This window comes from Protopterus annectens, chromosome 9.part0 (assembly GCF_019279795.1).
Source record: "Protopterus annectens isolate FY-2018-M chromosome 9.part0, PAN1.0, whole genome shotgun sequence".
Taxonomy (NCBI): Eukaryota; Metazoa; Chordata; order Ceratodontiformes; family Protopteridae; genus Protopterus; species Protopterus annectens.
In genome coordinates this window covers 1,474,743,600-1,474,768,638 of record NC_056743.1, presented here as the reverse complement: position 1 = coordinate 1,474,768,638, position 25,039 = coordinate 1,474,743,600, and the positions used below count along the sequence as shown (strand labels likewise).

General features: G+C 31.4%; 1 protein-coding gene across 1 annotated transcript in view; it reads left to right on the top strand.

Annotated features, from left to right (window-relative positions):
• The window catches only part of LOC122812125 (adhesion G protein-coupled receptor E1-like), a gene marked incomplete in the record, with an annotated part of 2,110,064 nt that overhangs the window by 1,769,658 nt on the left and 315,367 nt on the right, over nt 1-25,039 (top strand). The window contains 1 exon segment of the mRNA XM_044084415.1: nt 7,695-7,761. Coding sequence (XP_043940350.1) covers nt 7,695-7,761 — 67 coding nt within the window.

Here is a 25,039-nt window from a genome sequence, read left to right as displayed (position 1 = left end):
AGGCATGCAGCAGAGGATCTACAACATCATAATGAAACATAGGTATCAGCACTATCCTTTGCTGAACCATAAAACAAAATAAGAAAGCTCAAGCAGGCTAAACCAAGCCAACCAACAGTAACTTAAGCAAACAATAGAAAATAAATTGGTTCATAACCACAGAGAAAATGTATAATATTCTACTTCAAAAAAGACAAGCTTTCACAATAATATTTCATCAGGTTTAAGTGACAGTCCCTTGCTAAGCAGAATAATGGTTGGGTGACTTAGTGGCCTGATATCATAGGAGTGGAGTGGCTAAACCAGTTGTCCATTTGGTGTACACTAACTGATGGACATAAGTATGCTATCCCTAACAAAATACAAAAATATATTTTATTTAAAGGTTGGAATTTCCAATTGAATCTAAAATCAGATACCCTCACCTCCATGAGTGACATCCTCTTGATCTCTGCCTATTCCTAAACAATCACCCTGATGCTTTCTAAGAGTCCATCAATGAAATGAACACTTGGGATACCTCAACCATGCCTCCTCCTCCTATTTCCCCAAGGAAGGTAATGTAAGCCATGCATTTTTACTCCTCTCCTCCACCACATAATCTCCAGCAAACTCCCAAAACTATCATCAAATTTAGGTCACCCAGGCCACAGTTAAGACTTTATTCCTTTATGCCATCAAAGAAACTATTAGCTGTAAATACTATTTATGAGAAATAACTGAAAGCTAATAAAAAAACTTAAAGTATGTTAAAAAATTGAACACCCAGATGGAAACCACACCACTATTTTTTCCAACTTCAACATCCAAAATGCGAGAGCTTTCATTCTTGTAATTAGGAACTTCATCAAATGCTAAAACTCCCTATATACTAAAAACTCCTCTGACATAATTGCCTTAACTAAAATCTCATTAGATAAATAGATTTAAAATATTTTTTAAAAATTAAACTATACATTAGTGGTCTATCCTTTAACATGCACACAATATGATATGAATCATTAAGTCTTGGTTCTTTGAAAGCATACAGTGAAATCTGCCAAAATTATTCTATTTTTTTATAACACACTATTAATCTCCTAGCCTCTAAAATCATGTTTAATCTGTTATTTACATAAAATAAAAACTTCTTAAATTAACAGAAGAATCTGTATGCTTAAACAGTGTACTACTTTCTTTTTTTAACATTTTTTAGGTACTCTTCCACCCTCTGTTATAATACACAGACTGTTTTATCTATATAAAATGCATCACAAGAGGCACATCGTGCAAAGCAGACCACTTGTTTAAATTTTTGAGTGTATCTTTTTATTTATCTATCAGTTGTGTCTCTCTATTTTTTTTAATTTCTTTTTTATTTCTATTTATTTGTTATATTAAATTTGAATCCGTAAACTTAATAAATGATACACGTTAATAACACACCCAAATGTGTCTCACACCCTTTGTACCACATGAAGGAAGGGTAATAAAAAATAAAAAGAATTAAGAAAGTTAACAAAAAATAATTATTTTCTAGTGAAGTAAATTGTATAAAAATTATCCACCATTTTCAGATGGAAAATTGGTAGGTGCCTTCTGGTTCAAGTAGTCCAAAATAATACATTTAGTTAGTAACCATGCTTGCCAGGGCTACTGAGGTGGCTTTCTTTGCTGATAACTCTGGAGTGGCATAATATCAACTTTTTTAGTTGAATCATCACTTTCCTATATCAAACTATTTTTTTTTCAAAACAGGTTTATTGTTTTAACATATAAGAGAAATATCATAACAATTTTATACAAGTAATTAAAAATAGGTATTATTATAATATTCAACAAAACAACTAAAGTATTTACAAAGACATCCACTACAATCAGATCAATTAATTAAACTAAAATACCATGTTATTGAAATTAAAATTTTTTTAACAAATTTTGTAAATTATCCCATACAATATAATAAGATGTTTTTCTATTTGTTCTTGTCCTAATTGTGTTTATTTCCATATGGCACACTATATTCATAACATTTTTAAATTCATTGAACGAAGGAGGTGTATCTGAAATCCAATTTCTAGTTATTATTTTCCTAGCCACTGCTAGAATAGACCATAACAAGGGAAGCTTAACCTTTTTAACACTTTGAGGTACAGGTGTGTTGAATAATATAAGAGATTTAGAAATAATGAAATTATCTGTAAAAAGAGCCTGCAAAAATTCATTAATTGACTTCCAGTATTCTTTCAATTTTATACAGTCATAAAACATATGAGCCCAGTCAGCATTACTTTCTACATTACATCTCTTACATAAATTATCTTTATTATTTATTTTATTCATCATCAAAGGTGTATAAAAAGATCTATGTAAAATTTCCATGTATAAAGTCTCCAGACAATGGAAGACATAGTTCTATAAGCAGATTCCAATATATATTGTTTATCTTGTTGATTTGGTGGGTCCCCATTAATAGAAGTGAAATAATTCCAGTATGAATCTACACTATAAAAAGTTTCTTGTCTGATAATTTTATGTATGTATGAAAGTTTACCTTTATCAGAAACTTTATGTTGTAAATTTAATATCAAGTAATCAATCAGTGTTGGAATAGATTCTTTAACTGTTATAGACATTAGATCTATTTTATTAATGAGATGTTGTCTAAAGGTCTGAACCTCTAACCAGCAAGTTTCTCTTAGATCAAATTCTTGTTTTAAGAAATCTAGATTTTTAACTTTTTTATCAGATATCAACTGATACCAGTACTTTAGATCATTATCTATAGCTAAATGAGTTCCTTCAGAAGTAGATGACAAAAGCATACCCTGAGTATACATTATAGGGAATACAATAAAATTCCATTCCCTATACTTAGGGTGCATGAATATAAAGTTATGATAACTAATAATAATATTTAATGGGTAACAAACCATATGTTTAGGTGTAATAGGTGAAGTACAAAATTCTTTTAGTAACCATAACATGGAGTTATTTACAATCATATTTTATGTGTTAAGGAGATTTTCATGAAGTGCATACTAATTAGCTCCCAATAATCTTTCCATTTTGCGACATATGACTGATCTATTAATAAAGTAATAACTTTTACAATAGAAGAGATAGTATATCAATTAAAGTCTGGAAAAGAAATACCCCCTTGAGACCAGCTATTAGTATGTTTCTTTAATGCAATCCTAGGTCTATTAGGTGCCCATAGGAAATTTAACATTAGTGTATTCAGTTTCTTGATAATTATTTTTGTAGGTGGAAGTATTATTGATTGTATTAAGTATAAAATCTTGGGGAATATTATCATTTTAATAATTGTAAGTCTTTCCTCCATAGTAAAAAAACATATTATTCCAGGTATTAAAAAGATTTTGTATATTAAGAAAACAGGTATTATAATTATTATATATAATAGATTTAATATCTTTAGATAGTATTATACCTAAATAAGTTATCTGACCTGAATTGGGTACATATTTAATAAAATCACTAATGAGAATATTTTTTCGTGTATATATAGGTAGTATTTTAGTTTTTTCTTCATTGAATATTAAACCAGAAATACTTTTAAAATTCATCATGTTATCAAATAGAGACTGCATAGAAGAATTAGATCCTGCTGATGTAATTAGAACATCATCTGCAAAAAGTTGAATTTTGGATGTTGTATTCTTATCTATTTCAAAACCCTCTATGTCAGTACTGTTTCTGATCAAATTAGCCCAAGGCTCCATTACTAAATCAAACTGATATTTTTGATACCATGGCACATTTTTGAGCAGGACCGCAACATGTAAATTCAGTTTTCCCATTTCATCACAACCATGTCAACATTTAATAGATGACTATTTCATTTTTTCCCTAGAGTTCAATAAATTTAGTAATTTTTTATGTTGAATGGTCCTCTTCCAGAAGGATTAAAAAAAATCTATATTTTTCCATAATGTCTGAAATTCCTGAAGTCTGATATCCTGTGAAGATTCAATATTCCATTTAATTAAAATCTTCATAGTATAGTCATAATTTTTAGCTGTTGTAAATGTCATTATTTAATCCAGATTTTTTACCCAATGTTGATATAGAAAGCATGTGCCTGAGTCCCAAATAATTTTGTCACTGGAATGGCATATCAACTTGTTGCATGCAAATTCAGTGCATTAATCATCTTGTTCTCATATCAAAATTATATAAATATATTTTCGCCACTATGGCACAATTTTTGAACAGGACCACCACATGTGAATCCTATTTTCCCACTTCCCCACAACCATGCAAACAACATTTAAAAGGTAACCATTTCATTTTTTCTGGAGTCCTGTACCAGAAGGATTAAAAAAAATTATATTTTTTGATAATGTCTGAAATTCTTGAAGTCAGATAACCTGTAATGTTTTAATATTCCATTTACTTAAAATGTTCACATTGTAGTCATAGTTTGCAGCTGTTGTAAATTTTATTTTTGTGCCATATTTTTACTTTGTTGAATACAGAAAATCTAGAGCCTTAGCTCTAAATAATTTCCCCTTTTTTCTGTAGCTGAAACAAATATTACATTTGGTTTTGTGTAATATTCCTTATGTTGAATTGGTTTAATTTTATTATTTTGATCTGAAAGGGGATTCTATTATTCTTAACTATATTTCTGTTATGTGCTGGTACCCATGCTTGTAGTGGGATGCTCTTCCATGGAAAACATATAATTTGTGGTAAGTATTGGTGATAACTAATCTTTTTTGTATTGAAAAAATTAAATTCTTTAGAATATTTGAAGTCTGCCTCTTCCAAAAGTGTCAATTATTTCAAATACTGTATACCATCAAAAACTTTGCACAATCAAATGTTATTGTCTGCCAATTATACATGTTAATCCAGAATTGTGTAAGCATAGAATCTTTAACTTATTTACTGTTGTGAAGTCAGATTTTATTACACTGTATGAATTTAGTGGGAAAAACCTTTGTCTTAGATGGCTTTATTATGCAACCAGAAGCTTCCTTAATAATTTTAGCAATCTTAAAAAAATCTAATGAAGGGTTAACTTATGACATAGTCAAAACAATATGATCTGCATATACTATACATTTCTAAATGCTTTATTTCAGTATATTATTCAATGAATCTTAGCATTAGATCTATTGCCAGTAGAAATAATGTTGTGGACAGGGAGATTCCTTGTCTTAACCCCTTACATTTTTCAAAATATGAGGAAACAAAATTATTAATCCTAATTTGAAAATATATTCTATTAAATAATATCTAATTTAATTTATTATTGTCATTGGCATTATATAAATTCAACTAATTTATAAATGTACTTTCTATTTATTATGACAAAAGCTTTGTAACACCCACTGCACAGACTGCTTGGTCTAAATTTTTCTTTTTAGCTTTTACCTGATTACATTTTATGTCAATAGTTTGTATAATTTGATTGGTCATGGCTATTGATCTTCCTGAAAAAACAAACAAACTGTAAAGGATGAATTATTTTGTGGTAAAAATCATATTAAATAATTATTAATTATGTTTGCTAAAATTTTAAAATCTGAGTTCAGTAAGGGTATAGGCCTATAGCTTTCAACTAAACTTGGAGCTTTATCTTCTTTTTTTTATTAACATGATTAGCATAACTAGTGAAAAGAAGCATATTTTGAAGTTAAAAGAAAATCATATAAATGTAACAAACAGAGAAGTAATTCTGTACAGAATTTGTTATAATATTCCACAGAAAGATGATCTGGACCTGATGACTTGATGGAGTGATTTTTGATTGTCTCTAAGATTAGGTTACTGAATATTTCAGAGGTAGAAAACTGTATATTTATTTGATTAAGTTAATGTAAATTTTGATTCAGTTCTTTTGATAATTCATCCCCATTATTTCCAAAAATATATGACCTGAAAGTTATAAATACTTCAAATTTGTCATGCCTGATGTAATATCTTTTGGTGATTTTATATTATGTATATATAATGAGTGTTAATCTTGATTCATTAATTTATGCAGATATGCCCCTGCCACTTACTCCTCAAAATATATATATTTTTATGTATATATTTTTCTAGTATGTTTGAGTGACAGTCTTTGAAACTTTGATAAACAAATCTGCTTTCTGGCTAATATGTTTATTATAATTAACAGTCATTAGTGCCTCAGTCAGTTGTAACTGTGAAATTAAATGTTGCTATTATTTTTTCTGCTGCTGTCTTAAACTTTTAGACAATTCTATCAGTACACCAAACATACTTGCTTTAAATATTGCTCATTTTATTGGAGCAGATATAGAATATAGCTCATTTTGAAGTCTTGAATATTCTCAGGTATTTTATCTTTAAATATTATCAAAACCTCATGATTAAAAGCATGATTTCACCTACTGTATGTTATCAAAAACTTTGCATAAATAATCACATTTTATTGTCTTGGCAATTATACATGTTAATCCAGAATTGTGCCAGAGAAGAAATTTGATTATATAAATGTTCTTGTGAATCAGCCCTGTGCAAAATTATTGGTGAATTATCTGACAATATGCATATGTTAGTAAGAATTTCTTTACATAAAGTCAACATATAGTTTGAAAAAAAGATAGTCTTAAAAGAAAAAAAAGAAAATTTCACATAATTTTGAAATTGGACATAGCACTGTTATGGTCTCCCTTAATGTGTTCTATTTTGAATGTGTTTTTAGTTCGGAACACAACAGCAGATCTTATAAAATACAACAAGTACTCAGAGTACTTGTAAACATTAGCTTTTCATTCAAAAAAAAATTATAGCTATTACCATCTGCAAAATATATGGACTTACAAAACATTTACTTCTTTGGGGTCAAGAGACATGTTAGAAAGGTAAATGTCCCATTGCGCATAGCCCTTATCAGACCAGTTGAATACTGTGCTCCCACTTTGTAAGCTAATTTCTTGCCATGCCATGTGATACAACTGGAAAAGGTACAAAGGTTCTTCACAAACAAATCCAAAGGTCTTCAAGTTTTGTCTTGTAGCCAAAACTACAGCAACAGTCTCTCTCTTTCTGTATCTTATCATTTTTTTAGAGGAGACATATACCTGACATATAGAGTATTAAGTGGTCCCATAGTGTTTGAAGCCCTTTGATTTGAATAAATCCCCTACCATGGTTGCTTGAACTTAAGGGGACACTTATCCTCTAGAAAAAATAATTTTAAATAGACTGTGAAAGTGAAAACTTCATCTCTCAAGGCTTTAGCACCTATAGAATGAACTGCCCCTCTCAAGTAAGCTTTACTTGTCAAAATGCACATTGAATAAGAAACTGGGTGACTACACCAGAAATGTAAGTTCCAGCATGGGATCCAAGGGGTCAAGCTCCTCAACAGCCAATAGGCCTTGTGCTTTTTCACTAAACCTATGAACATGTAAACAGATGAAGCTCGAAATATCTTGGCAAATCAACTATACTTGACACTGACATGTATATTAGTAAGATGAGATAGATATAAGTTTTAAACTCATTATGGTTTACATTCTATTTGTTGTAATATTAAAAGTAGATTGCATTCATAGCCTGAGAATACCATAGTAAAAAATAACCAGGTATCTTGTCACTGTAGAAGTTTCAAGTAAATCATAATTTTAGATTCACCTGCTTGATTTTTTTTTTTTTTTGTGAAAAGAAGACTATTTTTGTAGCTGCCCTTTTAATCCTTCTTATCTTTTCAGATGCTGGCTGAGTCTGAAAAAGGAATTTCGATGGAGTTTCATAGGGCCAGTATGTTTTGTCATTGCGGTGAGTCCTTTTTTGTATTAGTTTTGCTGAAGTGTTATAACAATTTTCTTAGAAGAACATTTTTCTTTTTTAACAGACTTCACAACCTTTCATATTTTTGATTTGATAGCAGCCATAACTGAAAAAGATTAGCTTTTGGAAATGGCAAGAGAAAGAAAACACATACTTTATAGATGGTGGATCACACTAATCTTCTGCAGATGCTAGCAGCTTACAGATTTTCCAGAAACCAGCATACAGATTCTAGGTGCCCCCTTGAGCTCCATACTTTTCATTCTTTGTTTTCTTCATTTTTTAATGCTCTATTGTAGGACATCCCACAACTCAAATGCATCTTTTATGCAGATGATCCAGTTATTACCAGTGCAGGCCTGCATACAAGTACCATTACACATAGATTGCAACAAGACTTTGGATACCTTTGGAGCTTCTTAACTATCTATAAAATCCTCAAAAACAGAGGTAATATTATTTGGAACCTTCAAATGCCTTAAAACTACTTCTGGTATTTTTATAACTGATCCCACATATATGTCACTGTCATTTACTACCTCCCAAAATATCTAAGGAGTTTTTTAAATCAGTCTTTGTCATTTAACTTGCATGCAGAATTATATGCAAACTACTAGCTCATCTTGAAATTTCCCACAGAATTTCTAATCTACTCATGCCAGATGCCAGACAAGCAATTGGTTTAATATATTTATTCCTCGACTTCAGTATAGCCTCTCCATCATTTCACTGCTCTCTCCTTATAATATTGTCCTACTGCAGATGACAGCACATGAAGTGCTTAGATTAATTCATCTGGTCAGTAGAACTGAGCATCACTGTAACAGACTAAGCAAAGTGACTTCCCATCACAGCAAGGGAGTCACTACTCTTAAGCACGCTTACATTTAAATTAATGCATGACAGATATTGCCTAACTATACAGTATAATATGGCTTTAAGGAAATCATTTTATACACTTAGGGTTATGACTGACTAGCCACCCCCCCCTTTACAGGCTTTCCCCTACAAAAAGAGCATTTATTAAAATGTTATCTTTTTTCTGGAATTATATTCCAGACAATATCAGGCAACTTAACTGTGTAGTTTAGTTCAAACAGAAACAAAAAACATTTACTTAGGGAGAGCAAATGTACCTGTTTTAGAGATTTTGGCACAGTATCTCTTACAATAGTATAATATAATAAAATGTGAACCTATAACAATGCATAGATGTGACATAAGATACATGAATAATAATTGCTCAAACCCTTCTCTTCCATGATAAATAATAAGCATGTGCTTCCATAATAAATAATAAGTATGTTATTCCATAATAAATAATAAGCTTGTGCTTTAATGATAAATAATAAGTATGTGATTCCATAATAAATAATAAGCTTGTGCTTCCATGATAAATAATAAGCATGTGCTTTAATGATAAATAATAAGTATGTGATTCCATAATAAATAATAAGCTTGTGCTTCCATAATAAATAATAAGTATGTGATTCCATAATAAATAATAAGCTTGTGCTTCCATAATAAATAACAAGTATGTGATTCCATAATAAATAATAAGTATGTGATTCCATAATAAATAATAAGTATGTGATTCCATAATAAATAATAAGTATGTGATTCCATAATAAATAATAAGCTTGTGCTTCCATGATAAATAATAAGCATGTGCTTCCATAATAAATAATAAGCTTGTGCTTCCATGATAAATAATAAGTATGTTATTCCATAATAAATAATAAGCTTGTGCTTCCATAATAAATAATAAGTATGTGATTCCATAATAAATAATAAGTATGTGATTCCATAATAAATAATAAGTATGTGATTCCATAATAAATAATAAGCTTGTGCTTCCATGATAAATAATAAGCATGTGCTTCCATAATAAATAATAAGTATGTGATTCCATAATAAATAATAAGCTTGTGCTTCCATGATAAATAATAAGACCATGCTTCTGTGATAAATAATTGGTCAGACCCTACTCTTCCTTCTTCCCTTTGCTCCTGTCACACTGATACAGGACACTGCATACGCACCTCCATAGCTAAGCTAAGTTCAGTGTTTTCTAACACAATCCTTTCCTGTTACAAAGAAGCCTGAATACTGCTCTCATATCCTCAGCCACATGAGTACATTTACAGCATAGACTTTGGACTGTACCACTGTGATATTATTAAGCACCAGTGTATTATTTACATAAGAATATTAGTGGATTGTTTTTATTGATGCTATTGCCAGTTTTTTTATATTTTATTGCTGAGTGTGCATTGTCCTACTACTGAACCCAGGCTCACACCCTAGAACAGTAGTAATTACATGATTAAATAATCATTTTCTTTCTCTCTGTCTCTGATTTTCTCTCTCTCTCTCTGATGATTATACTTTCTCTGCTGTTGTCACCGCCAACTTTAGGCTGTTCTCTTCCCCTCTCCAAGCAGTCCTACACTCAAGTTGCCATGAGGCAAAATCAGGAACATTCTGCAAAATCATGGAATATGACAGGCATAACATAAGTGACTATTCCATCCCTGATTTTTGAAACCCAGCCAATGCTCATAACAGGGTTGCTTTTGGTGTAAGATAGAAGGTGAGGTAGTACAGCATATTATACCACTGAGTAAAGCATACAGGGAACATCTGTTAAGAAGGGAGATGGATTATTTAAAAATAATCTAAGAAAAATGTTACAATGCAGACTTGCTAGAATAGGAATGCTAGTCACCTTCTGAGAGCTATGCCACTATTGCAGGTAAGTTAGGATAAAGCTAATGTTAAGTACAGATTTGCTTTTTAATTTCTACAAAGAAAGTACTGTAGTAAAATCTGTTAAACTTGTATCTCTGTTGCATACAGAAAGGGACTAATGCATATTGTTTTATATGTTTAAATTGTGAAAATTCATTTCACTTTATTTGTGGGATGCTGAGTTCTAGCCATTGCCAAAATAAACTCCTTTCTTTGACAGAAAAAGGGTGTTCAGTTATCCAGCCCAATAGTACAGAGTCAGGACATCAATCTCTATTATTATCAGTTTGGGACCTAAAATGGAATAGAACTGCTAGTAGGTCTGGCTGGAGGAGTTTATGACTAGGATGAAGTAGCCAACAGCCAGCTCAACCATCCTATCATAAGGGAGTAGGGTTAGGAAGAAACACATTGCTTCAGTGACTTGTGGTAGAGACCAATAGCCTCATAGAACATCACAGGTTTAATACAGGGGACAGCAGCAGTGTCTAAACATCACTGCACTAGAACCCCCACAGGCAGAGTAACTGTCTGACTTCCACAAGTACAATTGCTCCCAAACTCCATACTCGTTGCTGTCCTTTGGATCCCTCATTGCACAGGGTTAATAACCAGCAACATTAAGGTTAATTTCTCTTGTAATCCGGAAGTCCATCTGGCAAATACTTGCATTCGGAGTACCCAAAAAAGAGCTATTGGAGGATTTAGGATGGGCAAACATGGAAGCTGAAGTATACAACCCAAGGTTGTATGCTGTAAGAAGGGGGTCAGTGGAGGAAGGAAAATGGATAGTCATTTTCTCTAATCTCTCAATTTTAAAGTAGTTTTCTACTGCAAGTGATAAAATAGGTGGACTTTCACTGGATAGTAGATATCATGCAATACATGCAGCTTTCAGTATTTCAATAATTCAAGTAGCCTTAAGAGGATATGTCTGCCTTATGACTGATGCTTATCAGAGTCAAACATGCTGATAAAATATTCAACTGACCTAAAAGAGGAAATATCCAAAGTTATAATAACTGCTAAATAGCTATTGCACAGATCTATTCCTCAGTATTTGAGACACTTTTTTGTAAGTAGAACACTGTTCTGAAAGCTGTAGTTCATTAGGTAAACACTTTGTATTCAGAAACAAGTTTCAGATTTTATCACGTGTGCCAACAAAGGGATGGAGCCATGATGGCCATCTAGATAGAGCACAATTTTAAAGTTCTGTAAAAGCATTCATTTAGATAGGAATTCAGCCAAAACCTACAATCAAGATCTATAAAATCTTATGTATAAAACCTTAAATTTCAAGAATACAAATGTTGGTGTTCATTTATAAAGAAATTTCTGTCAAAATGTTTGAGACTTTTTCTTCACAAACTGAACAGCTCTAAACATGCTCTAACAGATTCAGCTCTGTAAAAGGAGATGCAGCTGGTTACTTCAACATTACAGACTCTGTCGTTAAAAATAGATGACTTCCAACTAAATCTAGAAAATCCTTGAGAAAATAGTCAGAAACAGATTGAAGTCTTCAAAGAACTAGTACAACAGCATAAAAAAAATCTGACATAGAAACAGCTTTAACAGACATTGATGGGAGAATTAAGAAAGAAGAACAACACACTGACTTTTTACTCAAGCAAAACACCTGGCTACTAAACAAGCTAAATGACATTGAAAACCAAGAAAGGAGATGTAATGTAAGAATTTTTGGTCTCCCTGAAAATGCTGAAAGAGATTTAAAGGACGGCTTCTCTTTTGGAATAGAGAAACCCCAGTGAGCAATTGATATGCCATCAAGAATTTATTCTTCCTCTCCACCAAGATCAATAGTTGTGCAATTTGTATCCTACATAGATAAAGATCTTGTTTTAAAATCTGCATGGAGGAAAGCCCCTTTAAAATTCAAACAAAATAACATCAGATTTGACAATGACTACTCCACAAAGGTAGTGGATATGAGAAAAAAATGTTAGCTACTAGTTAAACTTCTAAAACAAAACAATATCAAGGCACAGACTTTATACCAAGCTAGATTAAAAATACATCTTTCTAATGGAACAAGAACATTTAACACCTTAGATGAAATCTCTACTTTTATAAAAAAACAATAAATTAATCTCCATCCCTGAAGACATGGACTGTTCTTTCACTTCTTTAAAGAGATCCTCAGAGAAAAAAAAAGAAGCAAAAGACTGAAAGTATTTCTACAAAAAGCAACAAATCTCTCAAAGGATCTACTGATAAGTAAAACTTTATTTCCTTCTATAGTTAAAATAGACTCTTGTAGTTGTTATAAAGCATCTTATTTTCAGTGAGCTTTCATATTTAAGTCACTAAATACTTTAAAGTTTAACATAAGTCTATGATAATGTCATAGCTACAAATAGTTCTAAAGGGAATAAGACAATTAGTAAGCTCATTATAAGTAACCTTGGTTCATATGACTTTTATAATTCACAAATCTGAGTGCCTGAAATCATTGCATTAAGTTTGAGGTTTCTATCTGTTTAACTGGTATTAATTTACATATCAAAATGCAGACTGTTGTATAAACTATTAATTTATTTAGTACATCATCAATACTTTTGAATTATAATCATTTTTAGCTTGCTTATGCATTTTCAGGCAAAAATGACTTGTAAAGCATCAATCCTTGCTACTTATATATTTTACTATATACAAATGCACGAAAAAACGTCCGTGAGTGTTTGCGACAATGTTCTAACTTTTTTCATTAGTTCTGACTTTATAGCTCATAGAACATTATTAGAATCATTTTTTAGCTTGGGGTGAAAAATAAGTTATGTCTTACCATAACGTTCAATCTGTGTTGTAGATCTTTGTTCATTCATTACTGACGGAGATGCAGGAACCGAGTGACTCCATTTTTCTTTATGTTTTTTTGGTCTTTGGAGGGGGTGGGACCTCCGACCCAGCTAGAGCCTCCGAAAAAGGTGTCTTGATTAAACCTTTTAAAATAAGTTTATTTTTACGTTATGCTAGTGTACGATTACTAATACTAGCACAAATGTCACAGTCAGCTTTAATATGATCCACGCCCAAACAGTAGACACAATGAGCATGTGTATCTGAGTTAGGCATCTTCCGCCCACGCTTGACACACTGTTTAAACCCCAACTTAGCTTTGTCTGACATAGTAAGGCAACAAGGCTATCTATAGAAAAAACAAAATAAGGGAGAGAAAAAATGTGAGAGAATACCAACGATGGTATTTAAAAAATACCACAAGTGGTAAGGAAGGGCCTGTCAAAGGAAGGAGACAGGGACAGTACCAATAATGGTAGAAATTAAATTGCCAAGGTAATGGGTAGGGAATAGAATTAAGTTACAGGTGACAATGAGAAAAGGCTAAATTGACTAAAAAATAAACAATTTTGAAGAGAAACTGTCTTAAAAATAACAATTTTCTACTTAGCTTTGAGCGAGATGGCTAGCACATCTGACTAGCAATGCAGCAAATGAGATCTGGAGTAACTACAAGAGGGGCATTATGGGTATGTCTTAACTGGGAGTTTTTGGCTGGCGCGAGCTTGGAAAATGCCATCTTGGTTCTGAGGATGGAGCCAAGGACCAAATAGTAATTAATGGTCAAAGATTTACAACATCAGATGCTTTATTTACCCCATGAAGCTTCAAGAGATGTTTTTTAATCTCACAGGACCCGCCATGTTGATTTTGAAACTCAGTGACTGTTTCTTTTAGAAGTGAGTAACACACAAGGTCCAGTCAACACGCAGTACCCAGTAAAGGCAGCCACACCATAAAACTCTTGAAAAAAGACAATATTCCATAAGGATAGTCCAATAAATAAAACAGAAATTTATTCCAATAGTCAGATTAAGCGCTTTCTTTTCCAAAACAGGAAACTTCATCAGAATCTATTGACATCACATCCCTCTTTGTTTAAATAAGTGCATTAATTATTTGATTGGTTAAAAACTGATTACATAAAAATGTATACATCAATTTAATTACATACAAATCTAAATATAACAATAGTAACAATAAATATATATGTGTATATAAATATACATTGATATCTTTATTACATTACTTTAAAAATCTTTGCTTGTTATTATCACTAGTTTTAATAGCAGTTGGCTTTCTGTTTTAATGCAGGTGTCAAAGAAACGTGGTCATTCAGACCAGGAAATATACAAGCATCAAGCCTCAACTGCCATATTAATTCCCTAACCTCTAGCCTGTTCTGCCAATCACCCCCTCTATCTAAAATATGTACCTTTTCTAATACCCAGAATTTAAAATCAGCATTTTTACATATCAAAGCATGTCTATACCATGCATTACATTCTTTCTTTCTACTTATTTCGTATACATGTTCGTATATACATTGTTTCAAACTGCGTTCCATTTTGTCTATGTAAAATGCCCAACACACTGTACAATAGGCAATATAGACAACCCCTTTTGTCTTACAGTTAAAATATTCATTCACTCGACATCTATATTGGTGGGCAGGTAATACAAGCTCTTCCCTATCTGCTATAAAAATACACTGATTGCACTGACCACATCTAAAAGTGCCTTTTTATGGGAAATATTCACACATTTTGATAGATTCCTGGGATTTTTCAACTAAAATGAGTAAGTTGGATTTTAATTCTGAGTATAAATTTGTGACTATAGATGTTAAGGATCTTTTTTCTGTCATCCCACAAGCATTGGGTTTATCCTGGTTTGAAGAAATGATAGTGGAATTCAATATGCTGGATGCAAATGATTTCCATATATTTCTGGAAAACATGGAATTGGTACTCAGTAACAATTATATATACCACCAGGGTGAATATTATCACCAGTTTGATGGTGTGGCAATGGGGGCAGCTTGTGCTCCCATTTTTGACAACCTTGTGATGTTGTATTGAGAAAGACATTATGTCTTTAACAGTAATTTTATGACATACATTAAAGAATACTATAGATACCTGGATAATATTTTTGTTGTGTGGCAAGGTCCCTTAGACGTTATTATGGATTTTATGATTTATCTCAACTCTTACACTGAATTTTTATCATTTACTTATGAAATTTGGGATCATGAAGTACATTATTTAGATGTTAATATTAAAAAGGATTTGGTAAATAAGAGATATACATCATGTATCTATAGGAAACACTGTTTTTCAAACACATACCTGCATTATGAGAGTGATCACCCTGTCAATCAGAAGAAAAATATTCTGAAAGGGCAGATGGTTAGGGCAGCCCATATGACCTCGGACAGGGATGAGTTAGACAATGAACTTGAATATATTGGTGGGTTGTTTCTTGATAGAGGTTACCCAACAGACATGATTATTAATACCAAAGAAGAAATGTTATTAGGATGGGGGACTAAATTTAAACTCCTATTCTATAGTGGTGAAGATAGTAATAATACCACCTTGGTGAAAAAGGAAGAAAATATAACATATATGGTTATAACATTCAACGAAGACACAAAAAATATATGTTATATAATGAAAAAGTATTGGGATTTTTTTAGGACCATGCCCAATAGATTAGAAGTTTTTAACCAACCTTTGAAATTTATTTACAAGAAAAATGACAATTTAAAGGAATTATTTGAGAAAAACACACAGGATAGGAATATAGATAAGACAGGTACTTTTAGATGTGGCCAATGCAATCAGTGTATTTTTATAGCAGATAGGGAAGAGCTTGTATTACCTGCCCCCCAATATAGATGTCGAGTGAATGAATATTTTAACTGTCAGACAAAAGGGGTTGTCTATATTGCCTATTGTACAGTGTGTTGGGCATTTTACATAGGCAAAATGGAACGCAGTTTGAAACAGCGTATATATATATATATATATATATATATATATATATATATATACGAACATGTATACAAAATAAGTAGAAAGAAAGAATATAGACATGCTTTGATATGTAAAAATGCTGATTTTAAATTATGGGTATTAGAAAAGGTACATATTTTAGATAGAGGGGTGATTGGCAGAGCAGGCTAGAGTTTAGGGAATTAATATGGCAGTTGAGGCTTGATGCTTGTATATTTCCTGGTCTAAATGATCATGTTTCTTTGACACCTGCATTAAAACTGAAAGCCAACTGCTATTAAAACTAGTAATAATAACAAGCAAATATTTTTAAAGTAATGTAATAAAGATATCAATTTATATTTATAAACACACACACACATATATATATGTATATATATATATGTATATATATATATATATATATATATATATATATATATAGATACATATTGTTACCATTGTTATATTTAGATTTGTTTGTAATTAAATTGATGTATACATTTTTATGTAATCAGTTTTTAACCAATCAAATAAGGAATGCACGTATTTAAACAAAGAGGGATGTGATGTCAATAGATTCTGATAAAGTTTCCTGTTTTGGAAAAGAAAGCACTTAATCTGACTATTGGAATACATTTCTGTTATATTTATTGGACTGTCCTTGTGAAATATTGTCATTTTTCAAGAGTTTTATGGTGTGGCTGCCTTTATTGGGTGCTGCGTGTTGACCGAAAACTTGTGGGTTACTTTTGGTGCTTTTGGTTCAGTTTTTCATCCTTTTTTACAAGTCTTTTAGAAGAGACACAGGAAATAAAGAGATCCACTTTAGAGATGCAAATCTTGCTCAAAATATCCTGTTTCTAGTTGTGGATTGCAGAAAACAATAACTTAAGATTAGTTTAACTAACTGAAATGTCTTAACTTGATTTTAGTGTCAGTTACTAATAATTTATGTCTACTTAATTAAAATGAATTTAGTTCTGGGGAGGGGTAAAAAAGAATGGAAAGAAAAGAATAGAAAAAAGAAGAAAAATGAAAAAAAATATACATAAGCTAATATTTTTGCACTGGTACTAAATGTATTCACTTCTTCATATTACTTCATTGTACTAGCAAGTTACCATGCATTTTAAATAGTTATAGCAAGAACGTTTTTAATGCTGTAATACTCATACTGCATTATAATTATAAGATGGTTTAGTGGGAAATTTTAGTAAGATTCTAGTAGCAAGTCAGCTCAGCAGTAATGAATATATATGTGATAACATTTTGACCTTATAAGTAACTTCACTTAATATAAGTTAAAATGTGTTTAATACAGCTTAATCAGTTTAAAGTTTCCCTTGCAAAGGCAGATTCTATATATTTTTTACTGGAGTAAAGTGTATATGATAATAGCTGTTATAAGTTAAAGAATTGTAGCATACTAATAAGTACCTATATAACTAGTAAATCACCAAAAACTGCCAACGGGTCAAAGAAGTAACTAAAAAACCATATGCCAAGACTCTGGAAGAAAACACAATGAAGCTTACGGACAGGATGACTTAGTCAAGCCTTGTAGTCATTGATTTAACAGTGTAGTCCACAGAAATTCACAGGATAAAAATGCCAAGGAACAAAGCTTTTCAGCAGTTAAAATAGTTTAATCCAAGCATTCGCTTCACAGGAAAAAACACTGAAATCACACTAACGCTCCATATGCAAGTACGTTTTCATTTCAAAAACTTCCTCAGATGTGGGCTGGTAACTACATCAGTGCATATATATACATCAATTAACATTTAAAACCACCAATCTCATGCTGCATAGTAAATGAGGCATAATTGAAAATTATGTCATGAAAACTTTTAAAACACATTCTAAATGCCTTATTTCTTGTATAAAAAGTACTATTGACCTAATTGTACTAATGATAACAATCAAATATCATACCAGTTGTCTAAAAGTTTGCAAACTCTTTGATACAGTCACTTTTATTACTTTAATTTAAACTTTAAAATCTCTAAAACCTTTTAAAACCTTTTCTAAAAAAACTTTTAATACAATGCTATCTTGTGGAATAAAGTTGTACTACCATTTTCTATTATAAAGAATGTATGCTTCCTAGGAATTTCTCTGACCCTAAAACTTATATGAAGTAATTGTTGTAATCATGCTTACAAAATTCAGAGCAAAACAGTAATAAGCAGCTATATGGAAAAAGTGTTATAAACTCACAAATTATATACAAATATGAAGATTCAGAGGAATTGTTAGCTATTCTTATCATAAAATGTAATAACAGAATCTGGACTTTATAATACATTTTCATTAGTTTCCAGGTTTAGGATACTACAACCAATGTTTATAAGGGTAACCTTATATTGGGAGGGGACTTTACATTTTAGATGCCAATGATACCTCAAGTAATCACCCATTTAGACTTACTTCCACAGCTAAGCTTTGAAAAGAATGGATTGAGTCTCTTAATTTATATGATGCATTTAACTATAAGCGTAACAACTCAATGCCTTTTTCTTGTTTTGAGCATAGGTTCAAAACTAACACCAGAATAGATAGAATTCTGGTTCTCAATGATCTAAGATATAAAATAATATCTTTTAATATTCATCCATGTCCTATTTCTGTTCATAACTGCCTCACACTAAATTTACAACTCGATTTTATCAAGTTAAACTCTGTAACTAGGATACCAGCTTATATAATAAAAATTAAAGATTTTAAGCCATGGATGCTAAAAGAGATGCAGTATTTCTTAGAAATAAATCTTAATACTGACACTAATATAATAATGGTCTGGGATGCTTTTAAAGCACACCTTTATCATAAAACAATTACTTGGTATAAACGCAAACTCAAAGAATTTGAATCTGAGATTCAAAATATACAATCTCAGCTTTTACTTGCAAAATCTAAATCCACACCACTATCACCAGACAATAAAAAAGAGACAGATGAGCTTAAAAAGAAACAGTCAGATTTTCTAACTCATAAGATGAACTTGGCATTAGAAAAACTAAAAATCAACTCATACGCTTTAACTCCAAAACATATGCATAATTTATCAGTGAGAGCTAAGATGCAATCTAAGTCCAACAATATTACAAAATTGTTACATGAAGGTATCAAAAAAACAGTATCTGATGTAGCCAACATACTCAAAGCATTTGGATTTCACTATACCAAACACTATAATTTCATTAATTTAACCAAATGTGATCTTAATACAGAACTAGCTTCAATTAATGTAGAAATAATCCATGAGAAACTTAAAACAAGTCTAGAAAAAGAAATATCTTTAAAAGAACTCCAGGTTTCTGGACTTGATGGCATCATTATAGAACTCTACAAATAATTTCCTACAAATATTGCAACATTACTTCACAAAACCTTAATAGAAATACAAACTCAAAATATTATACTGTCTTCCTGGAGACAGTCATCAATCACCCCCATTCTTAAAACTAATGAAGATCCTCAATTTTAAAAGTCTTATACATCAGTTTCTCTCTTAAATAATGATTATAAGATATTCATGTCCATTTTTGTTGACAGAATCAAATTCCTACTATCGAAATTGATACATAATGACCAAACAGGTTTTATTAATAAAAGGCATACTCATGACAATATTAAAAGAATGCTCACCCTTACTGAATTCATAACAGAGACAATGAAGAAGCTTTGTTGATATGTCTGGATATAGAAAAGGCCTTTGATTCTGTCAGTTGGGATTACCTTTTTTAAATATTGAATTTATTAGCTAGACTACCTTGGTATAACATTATCTAATACCTTAGGTACAGTTATACAGACTAATTAGAAATAAAACATATTATTTGTATAAAATTATTATTTTTAAATAATTTAAATGTTATTATTTATTTATATAAAACATTATATCTTTAATAAATAATCACATAAACAGATGGAATAAGTTGTTCATATCCTTTGAAGACAGGCTACAGTTAATAAAAATGATTCTTTTGCCAAAAATATTATACATAGTGTTAACTCTTAACAGCTTTCCTGGAAATCGATATATTAGAAAAATGAATGCATTATTAATAAACGTTTTATGGTATCCTAAAAGAAAAAGAATTGCATATCAGCATCAGGTCTATATTAGAAGAGCGAATGCTCTGTCGTTGACACATAAAACCCAAAGTCTGAAAAGAGCAAAGTTATGGAACAGTGATTTAAAAAAAAAAATAAAGGCAAAATAAAGTGGGGGGGACTTTGCTCCACACACCCCCTGATGTGGGGGCTGTGCCCCCCACACCCCCTACTTAAATATACCAACTCCGAGATTGCACCACAGTGGAGAAAACAGCAAAGTCCTGAGAATGGCCCAGTGATTTTTTTTCCCCTGGGAAAATAACTTTGCTCTTTTACAGACTTTGGGCTTTACATGTCGACAAAAGAGCATTCGCTCTTAAGTCACTTCACTCTTATAATATAGACCCATCAACATCATATTAGATTTTAGGACCAAGGTGGCATAAAGTTTCCAGACATTGACACTTATATTAGAGCATCTCTACTAAAGGATACCATGAATCTAATTGATTTAAACTACATATCAAATTGGAAATCCTTATATCTTACTGTATTATTAAGAGAAACTTCTTTACTATCAAAATTCTCTTTAGGTAACTCTTCTTATAAAACTTGGCATCTTATTTGTTATGTTGTTCAATATAATATAACCAAACCTACTAAACTAAACTCTTTAAACCATGTCTTTAATAATTTCAGAAAATGTGCTATTTCTAATATTGACATTTAAGATATGATTCAACTTGCTAATACCTTTTAGAATTTCAAAAATTACCCAGATAAACTACATTTTAACATTTTCAGCTCCTGGGAAGATAAGAAATTAATCTGTTGGCAGCATTATATTAAGGAACTAGACACATTAAACACACAACAAATCTTTAAAGAATGTGATTTGTCAATGCAGGATTGGTTACCATTACAAAGTACTCTGACTTATTCAAAAGAGCTCTGCCGAATCATTAAAAACTCATTTCAATCCCAACCTACTCTAGTATTCTATCTTTCTAAATTACTATCCAATAACTTTAAAACTGATAACATAACATCTAAACTATATAATATACTAATAAATAATAATACGCCCTTTAACTGCTAAACACTGGAATCTCATTATCAAGGTTATCAATGAAGAAAAGGCAAACATTTTATCCTCAGTTAAATACATATACTGGGTTCAGTATTAGAGCATTTTTACTTGGAAATTCCTTCACAAAGCCATTCTCACTCCTGATAAGATACCCAAATTCAATAAAACTGATAATATTATTTGCTGGAGATGCTTAAAGCATTGTAATGCAGATTAGTTTCACATTTTTATGAATGTCCTAACTTAAAGTTATATTAGGATAATAATGATTTTCTCAAAGCTTTATTCTCTGACACATTCTCATTAACCAAAACAATATTTTTTTCATTATAAATAAAGGCTTTTCTGTGAATAAATCTAATTCTTATATTTTATGGGCAATGCTTGCAATAACCAGAAAATGGACCTTTGTCACCCCTCCAAATATTGAAGACTTCCTAATGTTGGTAAAAGAATTGACATCCAAAGGGACTAGAATGAAAGAACTCAGAATCCATCTGAAGATCTTTATTAATAATCCTTGGATAAAAGCTTAATCTCTCAAATAGACTTTCCAAATGAACTCTAACTTTTTCTGAAATCATTTATGTTTAGTAACTGTTTGTTTATTGATTGGTAATTTTAATAGTCATTTGACACCTATGTATATATTGCATATAGTTATACTGTTTCTTGTTTAATATTTTTGTTTTGTTTGTTCAGATATGCAGTTACTTTGTTATTCCATTCAAGAATTTAAATAATAAAAAAAAAAACTTGAGTTAAAAAAAGGGAACATCAACAAAGAAAATCATTGTGACATTGGCTTACATTTTACAGTAATCCCTGCCCCACTAAGGTCCTTAAAATGCTATTTTCAATTATATTTTACAATCTATAAACAACTTGCTTCAGAAAAGTGTTTGGCAGGCAGTTTCAAAAGACTATTCAAACAATTTATAAACTACCTTCCTCCACTACCAATCTCACATATACCAGCTCACCAGGAAGAGATTGCAATATGTTTAATTGTAAAGTGTTTTAAGAAATAAGCAGTACAGTTGGTTCAAGTCCAATGTAAGACACCAGGTTTTTATCCAGTCTATTTTGGATTACCACAAATGACATAATATAAAAAGATACCCTTGACATTTTCACTCTAAATTCATTATAAGAAAGACATTCAGAATTATAATTCTCAAGATCTGACTGGACTTCAGATAAAGAAATAATTTAACACTGATACAGAAGATAAACAGCTGTAAATCCCAGTGTGGCCATCCAGCAGGGACTGTCTGAAATTTCATTGGCCCACTTTAATTTCCATTGCCACTCTCCAGTTTGTGTGCTGTTTACAATAGTGAGAGTATTCTCAAAATGTTGGCTGTAATGCTTGTACATCAAAGAAGACAATGCATAAATCTACTCCTTCATCAGAATTACTCTCATTATAACCCACACACAAACATTCTATCAGAAACAGTTGACAGTGACCTTGAAACGTTTTCAGTCTTTACACATAATGAGAAAAAATTGAAATTTGATTTAATCCTAATCCCAGCAATATCATTTCTATGAGTAATTCTAGATTTAATATAGATGAATATTTTCCTTGTCCAATGCAATGCAATAGAAATCTCATACCTCATACAGAAAACATTTCCACTACTGTATTCTATAGTATAACAATACCTAACGACAGGTTGCATATGTTTTCTTGAATTTTGAGGGTTTCACAAGTAAATATACACCTGAGAAAGCCTCACTGAACATTAAGAAACATATGGTTTGGCACCGATGTCTCTAACGGAAATGTGGTCATTAGCCTAGTAAACATCTATGAACCTTGAACATATAGAATCAAGATGGGTACTCCCTGGAATCCTTACATCCAGTATCAAACTTAGCAAACAAGGACCTTTCATGCTGGATGAATCCATATAATTTGTCATTGGAAATATCATTACTTCCTCCATCCAGTATTTAATGACAAATTCATTAGGTTATCCATGTGAAAACAATTTCAGTGATTTCAGTTTATTGTTATTCGTCTCTACATCAGTTAACTGTCCACATTAATGCAAAGGGCAGGTATAATTCAAGAAGTATGAAAGCGTTTTAATATGATTTTCAGGCATGCCTTCTTCAGCTCAGTGTAGACAATATGGTACATCTACAGTGTGAAAAACTCTCAGGTTTTGCAGAGAAGTAATTATTATATGTCAGCTAGTGAGTCATCACAACCTCAGCTTAACGTCATTTATCAGAGCAAGAAAATCAATATGTGCTGAGAAATTGAGCTCCTTCCCTTTCCCATTAGGTAAGCTCCAGACCGGTTTCATTTTCAAAAAAGTAAACTTTTAACTAGGCCCTCCTTTCAAACCTCCCAAAACAAGCTTACCTCTCAACTGACCAGATTTTTGACTCATATTTTTGGTGTTCCTCCCATAAAATTTGTAGTTATCTCCCAAATCCCTGAGGATTGAAGTAATTAAAAAAATGACATATATTTGAGTTTCAGATGTCATATCCTTCAGAAAAAGCATTCTAACACAAATCATATTATGCCAACAGCATTTTAAGTTTATAAGAGTAATATGTTCCTATTTTTGACATTTGTCCCCCATTATTTAAAGCTTTGTGTAGATTTCTTGCTATAAGATATTTAGAGGTATACTTTTCAGTTCTGGCTCCATCAGCTTTGTGAACCTTTACCAAACTGCCTCAAAGATGGCTGCTCCTACCCCATTTTCCATGGACAACTCAGGAAGTACTTATGAAGAGGTGCCAATTGCAAATGATTTCCAAATAATACCACTAACCCACTTCAGTTTAAAAGGTACTCAAGCACATATATGCCCATACAACACCCCTGGATAAACAACCTATTTCCTTGCTCTCTGCTATCTGTTATTAGAAACATAACACTAGTATTTGTAATATGAATGGAAACTAGAGTACTGTATGTATACAAACCTATGTTCTCTACATTTACTCTGCTCAATAATATAATACAAGGGGTGGGAGGTTATCATGATGGTTAAGGTGTTTACCTTACAGACCCAAGATGCAGGGTTTGATTCTCACAGGGGGCAATTACCTAGGCTTAAAATGGCCTGTAAGGACAGTTAGCCTAGTACTAATCTATGAACCTATAAATAATATCTAGGAACCTATGAACCAATTTGTGAAGAATGCCATTACTACTGTTACTATTTATGTAAAAGTTTTAGTTTTTATTACTTCCTGTGCTGTATGTATTTACTCCTATGCATTTATATGTAAATGTTTTTTACTTTTATGTAAATGTATGTGTTTTTCAATTACCTGGAAATTTTCTATCTGGGCCTTCGCTGTAAAAGGACTTTTGTCTAATCGGACTTTCCAGGTTAACAAATGTAAAATAAAATAAAATAAATAAATAAAAATAAAATAAAACTATAACCTGAATTTTACCCATGATGTGCCTTCCCAATCATATCATGCACTGAAAACTTGTCTCACTTGGACACTTGACTTTATTTAAAATTATTTAAACTTTGATAACCATGCAGGAAGG